Source organism: Takifugu rubripes, chromosome 2, assembly GCF_901000725.2.
Source record: "Takifugu rubripes chromosome 2, fTakRub1.2, whole genome shotgun sequence".
Taxonomy (NCBI): domain Eukaryota; kingdom Metazoa; phylum Chordata; class Actinopteri; order Tetraodontiformes; family Tetraodontidae; genus Takifugu; species Takifugu rubripes.
The window spans coordinates 4,907,604-4,930,313 of NC_042286.1; the positions used below are offsets into that span (position 1 = coordinate 4,907,604).

Sequence of the window (22,710 nt, forward strand, 5' to 3'; positions counted from 1 at the left end):
CTACGTCTATTCTACAGCGGGGGGAGTGCGACCTGCAGCGGGGACGAGCACTAACCGGTTTGAAGGCAGGAATGGAGACCGATTTAGCTCCAGAATGTGGTATCTGGATCTGGCCCTTGACCTTTGGCTCAGCAGACACCACCTGGATAGCTGCCTGATTTGGAGGAGACAGCAGGCTTTCTTTGGCTCTTTCTTTCCTATCACCTGCCCCCTGAGGGTTCTGCTTGGGTAACACAGACTGGCTGACTGGACCACGGCCTAGCTGCTCTGTGGGAGTCTTAGTCTGTCCCATACTGGGTGCCTGATTGTTGTTTTGGATGCGCCCTGGGCTGCACCCCCTCTGACCAAGTTTCTGGGCCCTAAACTCTCTGACTTGGTGACTGATCTCCTGCTTCAGTCCGGGATCTAAATGCTCTCCTGGATCTGGTGAGATACGGATTTGAGGGAGGAGCTTCGGGGGGTTCTGAGCGCCGTGAGACGGCGTCCGCTTAGGGGCCCCAAGTCTGTTTTGGCCGTGACAGCCAGAGGATGAAGCTGGGTGGTTGAATGACTGGTGATGACGCAGCTGGGATGAAGCAGGCTGCTGCTTCAGGACCTAGAAGTCAAAGTCAGAGGACGGTCAGCAGCAAGCAAGCACATGCACACGCTTGCACAAAGCAAACATCACAGTAAGACAAAGGAAGCAGTAACTTCCCCAGGTATCACCACACCTGCTGAAAAATATGTTAGAAAAACCGAATTAAGCATCCAGTTGCCAGGAACCTCCTGAGCTTCTGGATGCTTCTGGATGGCTCCAGCTGCCGCTGCACCAACCGGCTGCTTTGCTGCTCAAAGCAGCTAAAAAATCAAGCATGTGAGAGAAAAAGGAGCTTAATGGTTCAGGCCATGTTTACATAAATAGGATAAATGCTAGTTAGCTCGCTGACCCGGGCAGCATAAGGCTACGTGGCTGGCTCAGTATCATCTGTGGTAAATAACATCAGGAAATGTAACGGAGAGCGAAAGAGACCGCGTTGCAAGCAGGATCTCACCTCTTTGGCCCAGGCAGGCTTGTCATTGGGGTTGACGATGTCTTTGTAGTGGTACAGCTGTTTCTTCTCGGCTTGCCTGGCCTCCTGCTGCTGCTGCTGCAGCGACACCAGGTAGGCCCTCTCCTGCTGCAGCTGCCTCTGCAGCCGCTCCGCCTGCCGCTGCTCCTCGATCTGCTTACGCTTGTACTCCTGCGACGGAGGGGTGGGGAAGGAAGGGAGGACAGGTCCCAGAGTCAGAGCTGAGTATTCACAAACACAACCTGGAGGGGACAGGCAGTGGGGGGGGGGGGGGGGACGTCATGGGCTGGATCCCAAAAGGTTGTTGGATTTTTAGATGAATAAAGTGGGAAAGGAGCAAAAGTGCCACGCGAGTGAGCTCGAAATGAAACAGATCCGTTAAAGTAAAAGGAAAATGTAGGCCCGTTTCCTTGGATACCCCGTTTCAAACTATGGACTACCTTTAGCCAGCCTAATCTTGCATAGTGATATTTAGGACCCAATTTGAAGGTGGTGGGTCTCCAAACATCTCGTTTTGCACTTTCACCGATGCGGGAGGTTTCTCTCCCCCAGATTGTGACGTGCACGTGCTGTAACCTTGGGTCTGTAAACCGCACGGCTGTCACCCGACGCGTGGCCCCCCGAGAGGAGCCCCTATACGCAAAATAACAGCCTACTTTCTCGTGGATGCCATCATGCTGTGTGGGCAAAACGCAATTGGAGCTGAGCAAACAGTTTGACTGCAGCATCCTGGGAATCCTTTGAGATCCAGCCAACGTAACGGCAACGTGCACGCGGCTGGGATTGGAACGGATTTGACCCCGGCATTAGAGATAAGCGGGTCACGGCCTCGCACGGCTCCTAAAATCTGGAGTAAACAGTTTGAGTGGCGGCAGACAGTCACTCGGTGCTGCTGCCATGCTGGTGCATGCAGTGGGGGGGTTTAGAGGGGGCGGGCACACAGCACAGATGGAGGGGATGGTGGGGTGAGGGGGGCATCAGCAGCACGTGAAAGTGCCACTATTACCAGTAGTAAGGCCTGCTCCTGTAGCAGCTGCTGCTGGAGAATCTCCAACTGCCGCTGCTCCTCTTCCAGCTGTCTACGGATATACTCCTGAGCAGCGTGTCGGCACAGAGAGACAAGAATCAGGAAAGCTCCGCTCCCGCAGACAAACGGAAGGGAGGGGGCAGACAGAAACAGAGAGATTTACAGAAATGGTAAGAGTCAGGACTCATCTGTCCTGCCTTACAAAGGAAAGATGACACATAGCTGGCGGGGGGGGGGGGGGGGGGGGGGGGGGGGGGGGGCTTTGAACACATCTTTATATGGCACGTTAAAAAACAGTGGGAGGAAAACAAAGAGAGGTGGGAATGGTGCTAAAAACACACACAATCAGAAGAAGATGAGAAAAGACTCATAGTACAAATATGAGGAAACGGCTTTTATTAAATACAAGCCTGAACATTCTTCTGCTTTCTACGGCATCAAAGCTGGAATTTGATCACTATGATCTGTCGCCAATAAAGCTGGATCCAAAAGTGCAGATTTAAAATTTGTATTTTGTTCTAAAAGGCCTTTAAGGGCCTGAAAGCAGGGAAAAAAGGAAGAGAAAGAGGGAACAAACCCAACACCACCTGACAGCCCCATCAACGGCAAAGCTCCTTTCATTCAAGGGGAGGCCTGTTAGCGTGCAGCGGCGCTCGCTCGCCCGCCCGCAGGAGCTCGTACCAACCTGCTCTCTCTCCGCGTGCCTCCTTTCCTCCTCTCTGCGGAGCTGCTCCATTTCCTCGTAGCGCCTCCGCTGCTCCCTCTCGTGCTGCTTCCTCAGCTCGCGCTCTCGCTGCTGCTGCTGTGAGCGGAGAGAAGCCTCAGGATCGCAACAAAGTGACGCGTTTCACATCACATCGCATCCCCCAACACTCGAGAGCATGAAAGACTGAATATCACCGCTATCGCTTATAGGATTCCCACTTATATAACGCATCGTTGCGTGGTTTATTCGTCTTCCCTTTGACCACGGAAGGGAGAAAGTGTTGCAAGTTTTGGACTCAAGGTCCGCATTCATGTCTGCACACACAGCCATTCAATTACTCTCTCACACACACGCACACTTGGCCTACTCAGAGAGGCCGTGTTAGCCAAATCGAGCCGCGGCACTTAGCTGTGGACTGAAAGGAAAACCCTGGTGGGAACTCAGAGAGAGCACACAGATTATGGGCTAAAGATTTCTTTAGAGCATAAGTCTGCTCTCTGGAACTGAGACGGGGACACTGGGGAGAGGCTCTGTGTGTGTGTGTAGACTTTTAAAGAAGGCTGAATGACATTTTGATGTGTAAGTAAGGGGGCTCAGCTTTTTTAGAGTATTTTCTGATTCAGTAAATCCTCTGTGCTGCATTAAAAACATCTGTTGATCTCTCTCTTCCTCACCTCCTCCAGCCGCCTCCTCTGCTCCTTTTGCTCCTCGATGCGTTTCTGCCTCTCGGCCAGCAGCAGGCGCTTGTGCTCCTCGTTATGCTGCTGCTCCAGCTGCTGCCGGCGCTGCGCCTCCGAGCGCTCCTTGTTGGCTAGCTGGAGGCGCAGGAAGTCCCGCCTCAGCGTGGACTCGCCCGGGGCGTTGATGATGGAGCTCGGCTCTCCCATGTCTCTGTCCTCATCCTCGTCTTCGCTGCCGCTGTACTCGTACTCCGTCTCATCTGTGAGAAAAGCCCAAGATGAGAAAACCAAACCAAAGAAACTCTGCTTTTGGTTCCAAATTGAATGCACGTTGGGGAGGCAGCGCACGTCAGCGGCGAGCTGTCGGGTCAAATGCTGACTGCTGCCACAGTCCTGCCTGTACTGTATAAATCACGCCACTCACCCCCCCCCCAACCACATTTCTGCTCACCCCTCTCGCCTCTCTTCTTCTTGGTGCGGTCGATGTGGTCCTTGAGCTGGATGCGGACCTGCCTCTCGTTGGGCAGGTCCCTGATGAACGGGTGCCTGAGCAGCTGCTCCGTGCTCGGCCTCTGGCTGTGGCTCTTCACCAGGCAGCTCTCGATGAACGACTGGAACTTCTTGGACCTGAACACAGGGCAAACGTGAACGTGGTCGCGCCCTCCGGATGCACCGCAACGGGCGCGCGGCAGCCGCACTCACCACTTCTTCGACTTGAGCCTCGGCGCCGGGTTGCGCGGGATGAGGAAGAGCGCCCTCATCGGGTGCATGTCGCACAGCGCTGTGGTCAGCAGACACAGAGGGGGGGTGAGTACCGCCGACACAAACAACATCCCGTTACATCATCAAATCCCCCGTGTGTGAGTGAGTGTGCACGTACGTGGCGCTCCTTCTGCCATTTCTATGGCCGTTATTCCCAGAGACCACAGGTCGCTCTGCGAACACAAGACAGGTTAAAGCCATCGCTAACGGCCCACCCAGAGGGGCTTTCAGCAGAGAAGCACCTTGAAGTCATAGGTGGCGTCAGGATTCTCGTCGCAGGCGATGACCTCCGGCGCCATCCAATAGGGCGTCCCGATAAACGTGTTCCTTCTTCCCACAGTTTTGTCCAACTGGGCCGACACACCAAAGTCCACTGAGGGGAAAACGCACAAACCAGTAAGCAAAAAGGAATTTTTGCCAGCAGGGTCGTTACTTGAGACAGATCGCCGTTTCATAAAACTTAAATCTTATTAAAATTCACTCATTTTCCCCTCCATTTGCTCAAAAAGACGGATGTTATCCAACCCAACCTACAGCTACATTTCCATATACACACCCCTCTGAGCCCCCCCCACCCCACATTCTACACACACAGACACACACACCTAGCTTGACCTCGGCGTTCTCAGTCAGCAGGACGTTCTGTCCCTTGATATCTCTGTGGATGACCTTGTGCTGATGGAGATGACTCAGGCCCTGCGAAGAGACAGAAAATAAAGGCACCGTTCTCACCGATACGAGCAATGTTAGGAGGACCAGAGGGTCCTTCGCTTCTGTCCTTCTCCCAAAGTCCATCACCATGTATTTCCGGCAGAGAACGAAGAAGATTTTCTGGTTTGAATGACATATTGCGACATAACATCGGGGAAATAATCAGGGCAACAGACTCCGATGAGAGAGGCGGGGTGAGGGACACTGGAATTATGAAAGGAGCTCTTTGTCTGTTGTCTGTTCATCTTTCTCTGGAAATGTCAAGATGTGCCAAGAACGTCGCTTAGCCAGTCAGGCCTTTGGCACCGAACGCCACAAACCGCCAATACTGGATCCGATAGGCAGGGAGAGTTGGTAAGTCTGACTCAATCTGTCCGATCAAGACCAGATCTGATGAACGCTCCTGCATAAAGATCTCTCATCAGACGGAAGGAGAAGGGATTTGGACATGGCTGCTCACCCTGAGGATCTCCCGGCAGATGTAGGCGATCCACTCCTCCTTCAGGGAGTTGCCCTTGGTGTTCTTGATCAGGTCGGTGACTGAGCCGGCACCGCAGAACTCCATGACCAGCTGCGGACACACACGTGGACAGTTATTGACAGCTCTGGGGGAGGGAAGCCGTCTCGACTCGGATCTGCTTAAAAACAAATCTTTAACGCCAACAGTTCGATCCATTTGCTCATAAAAGGACATTTCGCTTTTCATCTGGTTGCTAATCATAACACCAAAGTGCTAAATGCTACAGAAATAGTGCTGCCAAGTTTTAGCCTGATCCAGTTTGCACGAATTGTAATGAATACCCTCCATCCACCCTCTCCTCTCATCACTCCATCCAATCCTCAATCCTGGCTCTGTCTCAAACTCCTCTTCATCACTTTAGGGGAAAGGAAAGGCAGTTACCCCCCCCCCCCCCCCCAACAGCTCTCCCAAACATGTCCTTACACACAAAGGCAAAACAGCGCCCCCCCTCAGCGGTCCGCACAAGCGCGGGGAGGAGCCTGTCGCCGCATGCAAACGTGCGTCTCCTGCTCAGGTTCGGGCAAAAAGTGTCGAGTCAGGGGAATATGTGGGGGGGTGAACGGGTCCTGTGCACGCTCTGCACACGCTTGTTGGTGCGTCCTGCTATATGAGGAATGCTGCAGCATCAGATAGGCGAGCGCTCTCCCGCGGATCACGTTCGCACATGCCTGATTGCAGCAGCCAGCTGCACACTCGTTCACACGCCGCCACTCTGAACGCTGGCGAGCACACGTGCGTGAATAGAGGCACCAATAAACAGGCACAGAAACAGCCGTACCCATAACTGATCATCGATGCCGGGCGGGTTCTTCTTGACGAAGGCGCCGTAGTAGGTGGCGATGTTCCGGTGGTGGCTGTACTTCTTCAGCATGTTGATCTCGGCTTTAATCTCCTCTTCCTCATCCTGAGATGAGGGGCAAAACAAAAAGGAGTGTCAATATTTAGGGAATGATTGCAGCTACCAGCTAAGTGTGGCCCAGTAATGAGTTTGATTTAATTACCCTTGTTAAATACGACTGAGGCCACAGAGCCAAAGGAGCCGTTCAAAGCGAGTCGTTATGGAGACAGCTGCTTACTTAAAATATGCAAATTCCACTCAGATAATACCGGAAAATGAGCCGCTGATTGCCCCAATTTAGTGTTCAGCAGCCATATATTAAGCAATTCCTTCATTTCATTTTCAATTAGTGATTAATATTATTTATTGTTGCGACTATTCGTCCTCGCTTCCTGTAATTGACTTCTGCGCCCATAACTCTAGCTAATATCACCATGGCGATGGGCCCGTCCTCACTTCCTGTCGAGCTAATCACAGGCACACGAGACCAGCACTGGTTGACAGCTCCTAATTAGATGACGCGGTCAGCGGTGGTTAAGTCACTTGAGATGTGTAGTGTGAGTGTGTGTGCGTATGTGTGTGTGTGTGTGTGTGTGTGTGTGCGCGCGCACAAAAGGCGCATCTTACCCCGGTGACATCCATGACCTTGATGGCTGCCAGCTGGCCTGTCTTAACATGGCGACCCTGGAACAGGAGAAAGACGAGAGGACAAATATTGATTTAGCAGAATATAGGCAGCCGCTGCTAATATCAGCGAAGGCCTTCGATTTAAACGCATCATTTAGGAGCTGCTGCGACGATCATTGGACCTGCACATGTGGGAAGATCATGATGAAGGGAAGTAGGGACGGGGAACGCCACGGGAGTGTCAAGGTGTTTTTGGAATGACTGTTGGACGAGATGGACATCAAACTGTGGTTTAAAAACACACTCGACGGAGCTCAGGGGGGGAAAAGACTCGCAGACTCGTGTTGGAAGTTGTGTGGGGGCCCAATGTTGCCCCGGATCAGGGGCAGCCCTGCTGAAGATGCACAAGATGAAAAGATGCTAATTTCAACTGAGCCAAATCAAGAGCCGGGGGGGTGGGGGTGGGGGGGCACCGGGAGCGAAGCACCGGGTCATAGACGGCAATCTGGCTGTTTGGGTTGAACGCCGTCCCGATTCTGTGAGAATGGGTCAGATAGATTGGAAAGGGATTTCTCATTAGGATCAGACTGCCCCAATTCCGCAGGCACAAGGAGCGGCTTTGTCAGAGCGCAACAAAGGAATTACAACCACTCACAAAGCAGAAGTTCACACGAGCGCTTAGACAGATAAAACACAGGAAAAAGCCATTTTGGGGGCAGGAGCTGCTCAGACGGAACGTCGGGAGCCTTGAAGTCATCCAGGCTCATAAAAGGAGAGAGGGGACCGAACTCTATTTCTTAATTCCTGATCTGACTGGGAAAAGGTAAAACCAGTGTTCATCCAAGATGCTGACGCCGAATAACGTCAAAGCAGAGTGAATAAAGGCTTTTCCACAACATGAGATCCACGGATGTGAGCAGGCGACTCCAGATTCCCTCTCTCCTTCCTCCCTCTGCTCGTTTTCTCCACTCTCTGACCTAGATCTGCGCATTCTCCTCCTCTCTCTCCCTTATCCCTCCGATTCCTTCGCTCAGTATCTAACCCTCTTAACTTCCAACAATTTCCTCTTTATTCCTTTGATTATTCCTCCTTTCTCCCATGTTTCTGCCCCCCCCCCCTCCCGCAGGCCGTACTCCAACATGACTGAGCCGACTCCAAGCAGCCCTTTCTCTCCGATTCTGCATCTGCATCCTTCTGCAAACTGCACGCCGCTGACAGGAAGTCTACGTCTCTCAGCCAGTAAAAAACCCCAGAGACGTGCGCAACCTGCGTGTGCACGGAGGGGTTTTAGCGAAAGACTTTGATGCAACGTTGTTGCCCAATTCTGAAAGTCTTCACTTCCCTGTGTCACTTGTCAGGTGACGTGTATTCACTCTGGTCTTCACTGTCTAGCATAAACATACACACACACACACACACACACACACACACACACACACACACACACAGGAAATAAGTGACTGAGCTGTTGGTCCAGGTGTGTGTGAGTGATAACACACCAAATTCACTGTGTTGGTTCCACCTGGAGGGTTTTGCTGCGATGGGGATGTCAAAATGACACTAAACTGATCTCCAACCAGCCTTCAATCATCATCATCTTCATCGTTCTGGTCTGGGATGGGATGGAAAGGAGAGTCGGTCTTTCTAAACACCTCCTGCGTAGTGCGACAGCCTCACAGGAGTTTTTCCTAATCATTATTATTAATTTAAACGTGACCTAGAAGGAGCAACCTGCTGGAATGTGAAATTGGGCACGATGCAAGGAGCCCAAGCTAAGCGCTAACTGGCAGGTTGCTGCTTAGGCTAATGCTAATGTCTCGGATATAAATCACCCAAGAAATCGTAGTAGCACTTTTACAAAAAATACTCTTTAATAACTCAGAAATAAAGGTTGAAAAAAATGCTAATGCTAGCTCGGTGCACCTAAACTAAATCTGTCCCAACAATAGTCATAAAACCATCAGGTTCTATTATTAAAAGCTAAAAAAAGATGCGCACACACGTACGCACACACACACGCGCACACGCATGCACGCGCGCACACACACACTTCAGCATTGCTCTCAGTTCCAGCTTCAGTAAAGCCACTTCCTTCATGCAACCTGCTACTATGTAGACGATACACCAAACCACTTGTGTGTGTGTGTGTGTGTGTATTCTGTTTGTGAGCACATCTGTGCCCTTGCCAAGTAATTACACAGACACCCCCACCTCCACCCCTCTGAACACTCTCACCGTGGAGGACACTTCCTAGCGTAGCCTAGCAACAGTCTTGGCTGGCTGGTCTACAGTAGACACAGCCCTCACAAACATGGACACTGACACACGCATGCACATGCGCAAGGGCGGAGACGGTGAGCTGGGGGGGGGCAATCATCCCGATAAGGTAAAGTAGCCATTTAGCCCGAGATGGAATGGAGGAATGGAGGGGGGTCTGAGGAGACGAGCGGAGGATGAGTTCAGAGTCTCACAGCATGTTTGTCCTGCTGCTGCCGGCCTGGCTGCAAGGTCACAGGCAGAATTCACACAACACAGCCACAACCAGCAGGTTCCAGGTTCCAACCCCAGAGCTGGTGGAAACTTTCAAATGAATGCGAGTGGTTTTATTTTGTCCAGATTTTAGCTCTGTGATGAGCTGGACACTTGTCCAGGGTGTGGCCCCGCCCCTCGCCTCCAGCTAGCCGGATTAAGGAGGAGCAGCCACAGAAAATGGATTTATTGATTAACTTACCAGTAACTTCATTTCAAACAAGGCAGTCGATGCTCTAAATGGTGGAATCTAAACTTTATGAGCGCTGGCGTGGTCAGGTTGGGCCTGCAAGGGTACGGCTGGCGTGTGACGTATAAAACCAAAACACATCTTTAACCACAATGGCAGCTGATGGCGGCGGCCCCGCTCCGTCTGGGCTCGTCCTTTGAGTTTCGGAGCAGAGGGTCGAGCAGCATCCCTGATCGCTGAAGCCTAAAATCAATCCCTCGCCAGGCCGCCGTAAACCTCAAATTCCGCCACCGCCACCGCCGGTCTTTGAAGTGGCGGGAGGGGGGGGACACAGCACTAAAGCGTATAAACGCGCACATGCAGGGTTGAGGAGGAGCAGGCTGCCAGATTGGGTCGCCGCCAGCTCGTTGTGGAAAGGAAATGGGTCACACCATAATCCTAATCTGTGCCGTCATGGTAATCCACACACACACACACACACACACACACACACACACACACACACACACACACACACACACACACACACAGCATATATATCCAGCCAAGAAGCCCAAGAATGGCATTTAGACATCCTGCCCTGGCACTGGGCCTGTCGGCATGGTAACAGTATCAGGAGAATCTGAGGGGAAAGTGGGCTATGGGATGTTCCCCAGGGCTGGATCTCAAAGCCTTTTCCTTTCTGGCTGGCTTGATTTGACAGGCAGGTCAAGCAGGGATTGCTGCACACGTCAGGGTGGAGCGCGGCCGCAGCCGCCGCTCCCGGCAGCACCCGCCGCCGCCAGGCTCACAGTCGCAGCGTCCTCCGCACGCCGCCGGGACCCGCAATGCAGACCTCAGCCTCCTCTTGGCCGACAAGCGGCAGGCGGAGTTCTGCCGCGAGGAACCCGAAGAAATAAGGGGGCAATAGCGGCAGACACACCTCATTACCGTTCCATCAGCGGCGGGCCCAGACCCACAGCGGCTCCGGCGCACGCCGACCTACACACGGGCTGTGGCGGAATCAGTGAGGCAGTAAATAAAAGCGACAAAGGCCTCCGTTCCAATCTAGAACTGCGACGGCCGGGAAATATAGAGGTGCCCCCGGGGGGGGTGCGCTCACACTCACACACTAGAGAGGAGATTTAAAAAGATAGAAGGTCCGACGGCGAGGAAGAGGAGGAAAGATGAGAGCGATGATCTGTGGAAGAGTCCAGGGGGCTGTTATTGTTGGAGCGTGTATCAGTGGGGGGGAGGGGGGGGCTGCCCCTCCCTTCAGACAACAAGTGTGCGCTGATCCCACTTTGATCGAACCGCCGCGATCGGCTCAGCAACAACCCATCTGAGCGGAAACAGCGCCGCTCATTAACCTGCCGGCTCGCCGTGAAACGGGCTCATTAACGAGACGGCGGACAAACAAACTGGGCTCAAACAGACTCATCCGGGGTTACAGACGGGATCGCCAACCTCCCATAACCCCCCCATCACGTGCACGGACGGGGTAAATGACCCTTATGTGACATTTATAAGGTTTCCCCCTTTCTCCATGTTTCCTTCCAGAACCGAGCCGTCGCCTTAGTTTTGACCCACTTGGTCTCGTGCCTCCATAGACCGCAGCCCAAATCCAGCCAGGACGGCGTTCCCACCAACGCTTCGCCTCACCGTAAACTTGGGCGTGATAATTCAGCACCTTCGCCGCCGGTTCCCCCCGTTTAGGGTAATAACGGCGGAGGAAGAGGAAGGTCGCGGCGGCAGGTTCGGCGTGCAAGCGTCGCGCTCCAGCGGCTCTGGAGGTCAACCGCGGAGCCGACCTGATTTACTGTAGGTAGAGCGGCGGCGAGGGAGGCGCCGGGAGAGGGGGACAGGAAGATGAATCGAGGCGGCTGTAATGAAGTGGAGCAGAGCCGCAAAACAAAGGCTGAGAGCTAAAGGTTGTGGAAAAACATTAATGCGAGTGAGGACAGAGCGAGCGGAGAATAACAGAAAAGTCGAAGCTGATATAGCTTATTGATTTACTGATCAGTGGCTGAGCAGCTGTTTACCGGGCGCACTTTTTAATTAAAAATGGAGGATCTGGCTGGAAACAAAGCACAAAGAAGAGAAGGAGAGAAGGTTATCGACACGGGGCAAAGCTAGCTGACCCTTGTTTAGGTGGCAGGAGTGCATTGTGGGTAAGTAGGGCGCGTGGCCTTGGGGACGACAGGGGAGGGGATGTAGGCTAATGAACACGCTGCCAGGTGTGAGCGTGCACGAGAACATCTGCCCGTTCCCAGGGTAACGAGCGGCATCCACCTCAGTCACGGTTCATTCATCAGGACGTCAGACAAGGAAAAGCGGTGTGAAGAGGGTGTGAAGTGGCGGCTCCACGCCCGCCGACGGGCTCATTTAACGTCTTTGAGGATAAATAAACCCCTAAATACGCTCGCACCGTCAGCTGAGCATTGCTAGCAGCGCCGTTAGCGCCAATGTTAGCACCAATGTTAGCACATACAACGTTTACTCATTTAACAGATTATTTCGCCGTCCTTCTCCACGCTAACTCTGACTCCTCCCCGAGGAGAAATTTTCCCAAATGGAAAGTTATGGGATTATATAACGATTCTCCATCCACACATACTTCATATCGGAACGCGGGAGGCAGCAAATATTGGTAATCGCAAACAAGCTGCGTGTGCGACAGACAGCAAGGGATTGTGGGTCATGTTAATAATGAAAGGGGGGACGTGTCAGGTGTTGTACCGCTACAGCGAGAGCGCAGCGGCGTGCAGCGCAGCGTGTGCTAATAGTGTTAATAAGAGATGCTCCCGGTACGCTCCCCGTTTGAGCTCCCTTCCCGTGAAGCTCCGGAACATCAAACAAAGAGGAATAAATGACGTCACCGTGTCTTCGTACGGTTTCCCGGAGACTTCTCGGCCCCGTTTTTCACATTGCGCATGCTTCCGAAGGGAAGAGAACCCTCCCGGAGTCCTCTGCAGTGTGACTTCCTGCAGATGAATATGGTGGGGGGGGGGCACTTTTGGAGTTTTATTTGGCGCTTCAAAGGGCAGAGGAGGGGAGAGACGGAAGCGGAGGAGTGAGCGGAAAACAGGAAAGGGCACTCCAGGTAAAACAATAAAAGCAGAAGGAGAGAGCTGTCGGCGCGTCCCTGAACGCAGCAGCCTTAAATCTGAGCTTTTATACGTCCCGTTTGTTGGTCGAGCAGAAAAACGCCACCTCGGCTTCGAGTTTCCGGGCTCCCTAAAAACCTCCTTTGAAAACGGGTCACCGGACTCGGGCCTCCGCCCAAGATGGCGCCGCCTGCGTCCCGAGCTCCAGTGTCGGCTGTTTTCGTTTGTTTTAACAGCACCCGTGTTCAAATACAGGCGTCTCCTGCAATCTCCACTGCATCTGGACCCCCCCCCCCCACACACACACACACACACACACACACACACACACACACTAAACGGAAACCACGTGGCTGATTTTGTAAAGAGCTGCTGTCACGCCGGGTGAGCACATACAGTAAAGACTCATATGGTTAGCTCCCCGACCATCACCGGGGGTGTCTGGGGAATATTTAAAGGCGGCGTGGTGCGTTTGCCCGAGGGGCTGCAGAAGGGATGTCTTCCTTTCTCCTCTCCCCATCCCGCCCCGCAACGTGCGCGAGCGTTGGAGATCTTTTATCCCGGGCCAGCGCCGAGGGGACGGTCTGTGACGGGATGGGCCGGACCCGTCATCGCTCACGTGTCCGGGCACGAGTTTTTGTGGGCAGATATGATTAGTTGCCCTCTTCACTTGTCCTTGCAGCCGTCACAGAGAAAAATGGCCCCCGCGGGAACGGCGCGGAGCTGCGTTTCATCAATTAGCCGATCGATGCGGCTGTCAGTCAATAACTCGTCAAGTCAGTCGGGTGGGAAGTGTCCCCGGCCGGAGGCGGGCCACGGACGGTCCAACGCTCCCACCCCTCCTGGGGGTGCAATCGCCCCCCCAAAAGGCCCATCAAATATTCAGGGAAAAAGAGAAGAGAGAAAGATCAAATCTGGAGGGAGGAAGGATGAAAGCCCTGATGAGGGAGACGTTGGATGAGGAAGACGGCAAAAAACGGGAGGAGATGAAGGAGAAAGGATGAGGAGGGAGGAGGTGTTTAATTATTCAACAGAACCAGTGTTCTCTATTTATGGGCCTTTTAGAGGAGCCGGGAGGAACCGTATCTACTGTAGTCTCAGGCCTGGGCCTGATTCAACCCAAAAAAAGACGGGAAACAGAAGGAAAAGCGTGATTAGATATCGATAGGATGGATACAGAGAGAAGGGGTGAAGCGTTGGGGGGGGCAGAGAGGAGAGGCGAGGAAACAGGAGACGGAGGCTAAAATTATCCTTTTTCCCCCATTGAAGACACTCGTCTGTCGCCGGGTAACCGAAGTCTGGAAGCGGATTTTTTATTTTTTATTTTGTTTTTAACCGAGACGAGATTGATGGGAGGGAGGGGAGCAGTTCCAGGGGCAGATCGGGATCCTTTAACTCGATGGGGTAATGGAATTGTTGATAAAGCTGTTATCTGTCGCTCCCAGACGCACAGCGCCGCAGCGACATGTCACAGGGAGCGCCGACATCGGTTATTATGATCCGAGCGTGACCGCCGTCCCTCCAATCTGCAGCCAAACCGGTCCAAATGAATCGCTTTGGAGTTTCTCTCCCACCTAATGCGGTTTTTTGGCTTGGTCTGAGTATCTTATTAAAATTTCAATAAGCCCAAAGGTGGCCTAAATTTGCCCGTCCAGAAATGAATAATTCAGTGTCGGGGGAACAAAAAGCAGCTCAAAATTATTTTGTCAAAAATAATAATAATCTGCATAGTCGATGAAAAATAATTAGGGTTAGGGTTAGGGTTAGGGTTAGGGTTAGCCCCTAACCCTAACCCTAACCCTTAAAAACCACAATAGGATTTCCGTGCCGTCTTGTGCTTCTCGTGCTGCCGGCGATGGCGTGAAAGCGAACATCAGAGCGGCGCCATGCTTGAAGCGCGTGATCGGAGGTACATCGGCGGCACTCTGGCCCAGAGCCAGTCAGCACATCCCATTTATTCTCAGAGTCAACCTATGAAGAATTTTTTATAAAGTGTGTTTTTCTGAGGTTCCAGCCCACTGACAAGAACCAACACGCTCATGTGTTGTTGTGGGAAACGGCTCAGATGGAGCCGAGCACTTCTGCTTCCCCGCTCCCCACCCGGCTGAAGGTCAATTTACCCTCTCAGTGAGCGAGAGCTTCACCTGCTCGCAGGCAGCTCGGCTGTGAACCAGGAATTTAAAATAGATCAAGTGGTTCTGCCGCTCGTCTGTGTGTGTGAGCCCGGTCGAACCCAGTTCAGAGTGGATCTGAAACAGGCGGATTATTAGAGTAAACTATGACTAAAATAATGCAGCTAATATCAGTAACAGGCAGCAGTAAAGGGCCAGAATAAATGATTAGGATTTAGAGAGTTTGGGGTCTAAAATAGCAATAATCAATAGAAAAAGGGTGCTGGTCCACTCAAGATTAATCTGTCAGATTAACCAGATTAACCACTCAGCGTTGTGACTGGTCTGCGTATTAGTTAGAGTTAAAGGAGTTAACAGTTTATTTGGTGTTGGTAAGGTTAAAAAGCCTGTTTTTGGAGCAGATCGTGACGTTTTTAAGTAAACTGCTTTAACAAAGCTGCCAAATAGGTAAAAATCCCAAAACAAGGTCACATGTCAGTCATTTTGAATATGTCAAGTCATAATAACACGCCACATTACATGCAGCTTTTACACTTTCTGCTCGAGTTAACCTTCTCATTACCACACGAGGCATATTTCAACATCAGCTCATTCTACGTTGCCACGGGAACCCCGAGACTTGACTCCAGTGGGTTTATGACAGCCAATCATAAATCACCCCGCATCGGCTTCTTGAATGAGAGGGGGCCAGAGCACGCCGCCACAGCGCCACAGGCGCTCGGCTACTAGCTAACGTATAGCAACAGACTGGCAGAATGTCAGCCGGCAAATGAGCCGTGACTGAACACAGCCGAGTCGGCAGAACGCGGGCAGAAGAAAATCCTCAAGTTCTCCGCTTCCCTTTGGGATTCTGCCTGCGTCCACGTCCTCGTCCGCACGTGTCGGCGTGTCAGATCATTTCAGGAGACGCGGCCGACCTCTGTCTGACCTCATCACGCCCAATCAGATGCGAGGAAAGCTCTCGGCGCCGCCGCCTGACCTTGACTCCCTGCTCCATTAAACATGCACCCTCGCAGAACCACAACCTGCGGCCGCTCTCGGAGGCCGTCGCATTTCTGTGGACGCATTAAACGACGCGTCCCTCGCCTGCGCCACATCCTGCGCCGTGGCAGGGTGAAGCTGCAGATGCAGGAAAAGGAAGTGAAGACCATCATCATCCTCACATGGGGAAAGGGGAAGTGGAGACAGTGACACAGGCTGGCAGATAGGGTTACCACGACAGCAGGACACAGCTGAGTCCAGCTGACATTGAAAAAAAAAAAGCCAACACTCAAACCACAACAACTCGAGACGAGCGAGTGCAGACACTTCCTGTGTCCCAACGCACTGAAACGTCACATGTCACAGGGGCAGGAGAGGTAAAGAGGAAGTGCAACTGGGACAGAAGGAGAGAAACTGGGCAGAAAATGACTGAAGGAATCCTCCTAAAAGCACTTCAGCCCCCCCCTCACCTTTGCTGCTTTTATGTTTCCTTTACATTCGCTCCATTTTTCTCGAGCTTTCGGGCGGCTTTTGACCGGTGCCACTTTATTCCACAGCCTCCGTGGTTACAAAAGCTGACGAGACAGTCGGAGAGCTGCCCACTTTATCTGCGTGCATCTTACCTTGTACACCTGCCCGTATGTGCCATTTCCCACCAGTTCAACCAGCTCAAAGATGCCAGCAGGATCCTGGAAAGACAAAGAAGATAACGCTGGGATTATTTGGAAGAAGGTTGATAAACACCTAAAATGAAGCACATCTCAGCCTGCACCAACAGGGGTTCATCAAAGTGGGTCCTGTGACATCACTTCCTGTTTAGTTTCAGTGCGGCAGCTTTCCCTCAGGCACAGTTGTTGGTAAATGAGGATTAGCATGCTACACGCTTCAGAAGAGCAGTTCACAGAAATTTGGGGAACGTTCATCAGGATAAAATCATTTGTACACTCAGCTGCCCTGCGGGCAAAATTAAACCGCCTCCCATTTGTTTTGATTGGTAATCAGCATTAAAATCACACCAATGTGTCATTTTGCCATCAGCATCATTAAGATCTTCATTACTTCAGACATTCCAATTAGCCTCAGCTGCACTTGACATTTAGCCCTAATGCGCTAGCAAGGCTAAAGCTCATCAACGCCGCCGGGGGCGACCCTTGTCCTGCTCTGCCACCTGAGCTCTCCGGGCTTTCTGGATGGAACACCACAGACCCGGTCCAGACAAGCCAGACAACGAAGCCCGCGCTATGTCCAGCCTGGAACCCGCTGACCCCAGTGCATGCGAACATGAACACACACACAGAGCCCTTCATTTTTGTGATGTGTTGCTACAGCATTCCAACAATAGCTGGTATTCACCCTCTCCTCTCACTTCACCAGGCACCGTCTCACCAACTAAAGTCCATTTATGTCTCCCTCTCTCTCTTTTATCAACACATTCCCTCCTTCAGTCCTGACAGAGTCCAGGACCGGCTCCCGCTCTCCAACAATCTCATTCCAACAGGAACACAAAGCTCTTTAACCAGATCAACGGATGTCTCACTCTGCTCAGAAGAGCTGCGTAATAAAGAGCCTGTCGTTTGTTCTGGCGTCACCCTTCACACACAAATATCTGTTTTTTGACCTGGATTTAATCCGGATGAAGATTAGCAGGAGAACCACCAGGGTAGTCCACAGGGGTGTGACATGGAGGTCCGAACCCAGTCAGGCCTTGAACTTCCTGAACTGCAGTAAAATAATAAAATGTGGTTTTTTATTTTTTTTGTAGGACGTTGCAGCGAAAAACCACAAAGACGTGACTGCAAAATTCCGCCGATGCTGAGATTTCTACACAATCAACAGTGCATGTGACATGCTAACAGTTAGCCTTGACCCTGAGGGCACCACTAGCTCATGGTCTCCAAATGGGACTGGTGCTAAACACAGCTCCCCATAAAGCATCTCTTTATCTTTATCACACCGACCCCGTTCCCTCCCCATCTCTCCTCGCCATTCCTGCCTCCCTCTGCACCGCCCCCTCTATTGCTCGCCGCAGACATGATCGCGGGCCCTCGCCGCGCCACAGGCCGACGGCCGGATGAAGGCAGAGAACTTTGCGAGTGTGTCCGTGTGCCGTTGTCTCTGCCCTCTCCACTTTCCTCCCGTCTCTGGTTGTTTGTTTCTGCGGGTCTCAGCAGACCCGTCAACCTGTCAGCGTTTCCTGAAGACAGGCCCTGCTGCTCCTCTCTCTCTCGCCTTCCTGTCGTTCTTCTTGCGGCAGAGACACGCCGTCTCAAGTACATCCTCCCGCTGTCTCACACACACACACACACGCGCGCTCACACCGTGGCAGACCTCCTACACAAGGGCTGGCGTTCAAATGTTCTAGCCGGGATGAGTGGGCACGGAATTAAAAGAGCGCCCGCCCAACCCAAACGCGTCCGGGGGAAGGAGAGGCTGCAGACGGCGGCGTTTTGCCTCCATGTGCTTTTCCAGGTAGCGTTTCCTCCCCTCGCCGCAGCGTCAATTCAGCCAATTCAATGATGGAAACTCCCAAGATGCACCAGCGAGGGTTTTATTGGTTGGTTTGTTGTTGTTTTTTTTATAATAAAAACTGTTCTGGTAGCAGGAAAGAGCATGCCCGTGTGCACAAAAGTGCCAGGTCGGGATCCTCTCGCGGAGCGCCACAGAAACTGTGTTTTCGCTCCAGTTCATACGTATCCTGAGGCGCGCTGATAAAAAATATAGCACGGCATCATTCATATTTTATGGGCCACTCGCAGAATGAGCTCTCAGCGCGCGGCGGACCTCGCACATGCACGCGGGCTCACATCTGTGCGCTGGGCTCGTCTCCCCAACCCCCCCTCCCCTTTTCTTTTTTCTTATTTCTTATTTCATGTCCCTCCTGAGCAGAATCACATGACTCCCACATGACTCCGGCGGTGACGATGAATCACACCGTGTCTGCGGAAAGTTGCTGAATCACAGCAAGGCAGCCGAAATGTACATTTTATTCAAATGTCTTTACTCCACCTGGGGGGCGATTTGATGTCCAACCAGAACAACTGTAGAAGCAGGAGCATCTTTAAGAGACAAGCGTCTGTGAAACCACCAGAAGCTTTAAAGACTCGGCACACCTGTTACAGAAAACTCAACCAAATGCATTCTGGTCCCAGTAGGTTCTGTCCTTTCCAGTTTCAGGGAGATGGAAGTGACCCGGAATGGACGATATAGTTCTGTGAGTGGCTCCGGCCATTAGAAATAATGGCTTTTAAAGTGCAGGCCTGCACTTTGCAACACTTGTGAGGACCTTTTCTCAACCGAACCCTTGGCCAAACACACGTCCTTGTGTTACACCAGACACCGAGTGAGTTTCCACACTGCCAACACATCATACCTGCTGGGTAATTCTATTATTCATTTTCAGTAATTCCTCCACGCCTCGGCCGTTTGGACAGCTGGAGCCACCCTTCTACACAACAGAGTTCCAGTCTAAGGAGCGCCTTCAGAGGTATTCATTTAATCCAACCAAATGGAAGTACCAGTTGTTGAGTTTGAAACCTGATCTGTAAGAAGGTGTGACATGTGAGACGGGCAGGCAGCGCAGTTTTAAACCGTCCCCTAGCTGAGGACTTTTAGACGTTTCACGAACGCCCTCCAAAATGAGTTCTGGGGACACCCGGATGAGGCGAGGCGCGAGATTATCACAGTTCAACCTGCTCTTCAGTGAGCGGGATGGCGTCAGGAGCTCAGGGAGGATGATGGGCGCCGTTCTGGCGGCTCAGCACGGCGTCCCAACACTAAGGACGTCTCATCCAGACGCGACCGACTCCCAATCACAGATTTACAGCCCCCCCAGTACGCCGCAGACTTCGCTCCGTGATGCTAATCAACCCGTCCGCGTCCTCGCCTCCGCCTCTCCTTCCATCCATCTCCGCCAAGCTGTCATCTCACGCTTTTTCCTGTCAACCCTCCATCCTCCCCATCGCTCATCGCGGTTTTCGGCCACCGCCACTCTGTCCTCGCTGTCATTTCAGTCGATCCGTCGAACCCCCCCGCCTGCAGGACAGCGGGTATTCTGCTCGCACGCCCTCATTCAGAATTCACACTTTTCTCGTACGATGCGAGGAGTTTGCCGTTTTCTTGCCCTGCTCCGCGCTTACAAGCTTGCAGTACCCACTTTCCGCCACTGCTGCTGCTAGCAAAGCTGAAAGGCATTGTGGGATACCTAGCTGTCCCAAGGCCACACAAGGCCAGCATGCATGCTTCAGCAAATGGGCGGAGCAAGTATGCGTCAACAGAAACAGACTCGGGCGGCCATTGATGACATCCCACATCTATTCAGAAAAATCTCGAGGTCTGGGAGCCGGTTCCTGGGAAACCCAGCGAGGATCCAGGAAGTCCCCAGTAGGTTTTTGCTTTAATCCCACATCTTAGTGCTTCCTTAAGTATAAAAGCGAATTCAAGTCCCCATCAGTGACTCGGGAGGGTAAAATTAGGTCAAGTAGAAGCAGGCAGGGGCGGTGGAAAAGAGGGTGGGAGGGAGAGGGGCATTTCTGCCATACAGTATATGGAGTATTCATGAATAAGCTCTGTGTGAGCCTTGGGCATTGCTGTGGCCTCGTTACTATGGCGTCCGCGGTGAGGGGCCAGAGGAATGCGGTCTTACTGGGCAACAAGGATCCATGAAGTGAGAGGGAAGGGGGGGTAGTGGAGAAGGGTCTACTTTAGTCACTGGTCACACTCTCGCCTCTCAGCGATCCCGTTTTTCACCGGCCGCGTCGGCGTCGCCCTCACCTGCTCTCCCTTTCATCTCCCCTCACACCTGAGCCCCCCCCCCCCCCCGCCGCTGCGCCGCCATCTGTCCCCACCATCGGCTGACCGGATGACGCCTCTGACCTGCGTGTGCACGTGTGCATCTTCCTCTTTTGTGAGAACGCGCAAAAGGTCGGCGGGTGTGGAGCCGGCGAGGCGTGCGAAGACGGAAAATAACGGAAAGGTGCAAAAGTCTGCAAATGCGAGAGGCCACTTCACTCTCCTTCCCACGCAGCTCCGTCGGTGTTTTTGTATCAACGCGAGTGCTAACGCAACAGTTAGTGGGCCTGTGGCCACGCAAGCGCTAGCTACCCCTGACCTCCCGAACACACACACACACGCACAAAATTCCCTATTAACACCACTCATTCCACAATAATTCCAAAATAATACAGCCCCCCCAACACACCATGACCTCCACCCTACCCCCACATCAGGGCCAGCTGACCTACTTCCTGTCTAGCCAGTCCGGTGGTTCACTGCGCACTCACCACTACAGCGCACATGCGATGGAGGAAGTAAAAAGAGTTTTATTTTTAAGAGGATGATGAAAAAACACTTGCGGAGGGGGGGGGGGGGGGGGGGGGGGGAGGGCACATGTGTTTCATGCAACCCCTTCAAATATAGGAAGCATGCGCTGCGCTGGGTTGCTGCTGGTGGTGCGTTCACAGTCCGCACACCAGCACAGAAATGATGGTGCGAGCATGCAAACGTGCACACGTGTCTCCAATCTCCCCACCCCGAGTGCTGTTGGTGCAGGTGTAAGAGTGTCTGTCAGTCCGTCCATCCACCAGCTCCATGAAGAGACAGACACCGTTTAAGGAAAGATTCCGCAGAAAAGGCGCAACCGAGGAGACGGAAACGGCCGCATCTGTGGACGCGATGCGGTCCGGTTCCGGAGCGAGCAAGCGGGTCTCTGCTTCCCCTCACTTGTTCCTGTCGGCATGGCACACACCCGCCCGCCCACACACACTCAGAATAACACGCACCATGCTCGGCGAAGCGGAAACGAGGGTACCCACGCACCAACACGGGTGCAGGGGGAGATGATTGCGCGGATGTCGGCATGCCGGATGAACAAAAGAACCTCAATCAGATTGGAAGTAAACGTACACACACGCACACACGCGCACAAATAGTTTAGCGATGAGGAGGAAAATTCGAGTTATCAACACACACTTTCTTCTTGTTGTCCGCATATCTGCGGGCAGATTCACGTTAAATTCCACCGCTGTCTGAATCAAGGCGGTTGGGCCTGGAACCCCCCACCCAGGTCACCAGAATCCCATCCCTCAAGCCTGCACCACACAAGCCTCCTCGCCCCGACTCGGAGGGGAGACGGCAGCCGCCGACTCACTCAGCATCTATTTATAACAGGATCCATCAATCTGGAGCCTGCGGTGGTCTGGCTGCTCCCACACACGCGCCTCTCCTGCCCGGCGGTGGGCTGCTCAAAGACCGCTGTCAGGTGCGAGGACACACACACACACTCACACGCACACACATACACAGAGCAGTTTAGCTTGCAGGAAAGGAAAGGAGAGCACGATGGTCTCACCCTCAACGCGGAGAGGTCTATCTCGTCCAGACTTCGGGCTGGAGAGTCACTCGCCATGATGGTCGACACCAGAGACGCGCTCCCGGCTGCGGCGGTATCCCGAAACGGCCTCTGCCGTCACGACTGCGGGCTCCTCTCGGTCTGTGTCTCCAGATATTCGCAATGGACAGAAACACTCGGGTCTCCTTTACGATCAGCGGCGGGGATGGCGGGGGCGCACGGCTAGAGCGCACGGGCGCTGAGGACGCGGGAGAAGGCCACCGTGCGCCGCTGCGTGCGCGGCTCCATGCCTGCGGGTTGTGGACGCGTTTAGAAAAGGTGAAGCTTCGCGAAGACCCCAAAATCCGATGCTGCCGCTGCTGCCGGAGCCGCTGCTTTGACAGCCGCGGCGGGAGGGAGGGGAAACACGGGTCCGCCTCCTTGGCAGACCACGCCCCTCTGTGGGCGGGGCTGGCGGAGCTGCAGGGGTTCTCTCGTCTTCCAGCAACCTGCTGCTGAATCAGACAGCTGCCTGAAATCTTTAAAA

At 53.0% G+C, this 22,710-nt stretch overlaps 1 protein-coding gene across 16 annotated transcripts in view; it reads right to left on the bottom strand.

Moving 5' to 3' along the window:
• Window positions 1-22,581, bottom strand: part of tnika (TRAF2 and NCK interacting kinase a) — a 34,975-nt gene extending 12,394 nt beyond the window's left edge. For 6 of the 16 annotated variants that reach the window (XM_029828817.1, XM_029828808.1, XM_029828784.1 and 3 more), the window contains exons 1-14: window positions 22,185-22,581; window positions 16,462-16,527; window positions 6,921-6,977; window positions 6,234-6,359; window positions 5,396-5,506; window positions 4,830-4,920; window positions 4,467-4,597; window positions 4,343-4,397; window positions 4,165-4,243; window positions 3,914-4,089; window positions 3,457-3,722; window positions 2,762-2,878; window positions 2,056-2,142; window positions 1,032-1,220 (exon numbers count right to left, since the gene is read on the bottom strand). In XM_029828817.1, coding sequence (XP_029684677.1) covers window positions 1,032-1,220; window positions 2,056-2,142; window positions 2,762-2,878; window positions 3,457-3,722; window positions 3,914-4,089; window positions 4,165-4,243; window positions 4,343-4,397; window positions 4,467-4,597; window positions 4,830-4,920; window positions 5,396-5,506; window positions 6,234-6,359; window positions 6,921-6,977; window positions 16,462-16,527; window positions 22,185-22,241 — 1,608 coding nt within the window. In that variant the 5' untranslated portion in view covers window positions 22,242-22,581. Of the gene's footprint in view, window positions 1-55; window positions 596-1,031; window positions 1,221-2,055; window positions 2,143-2,761; window positions 2,879-3,456; window positions 3,723-3,913; window positions 4,090-4,164; window positions 4,244-4,342; window positions 4,398-4,466; window positions 4,598-4,829; window positions 4,921-5,395; window positions 5,507-6,233; window positions 6,360-6,920; window positions 6,978-16,461; window positions 16,528-22,184 lie in introns of all 16 variants that reach the window. The other 10 variants (XM_029828839.1, XM_029828828.1, XM_029828786.1 and 7 more) reach the window with 4 other exon arrangements.
• Between the last annotated feature and the right edge of the window lie 129 nt (window positions 22,582-22,710).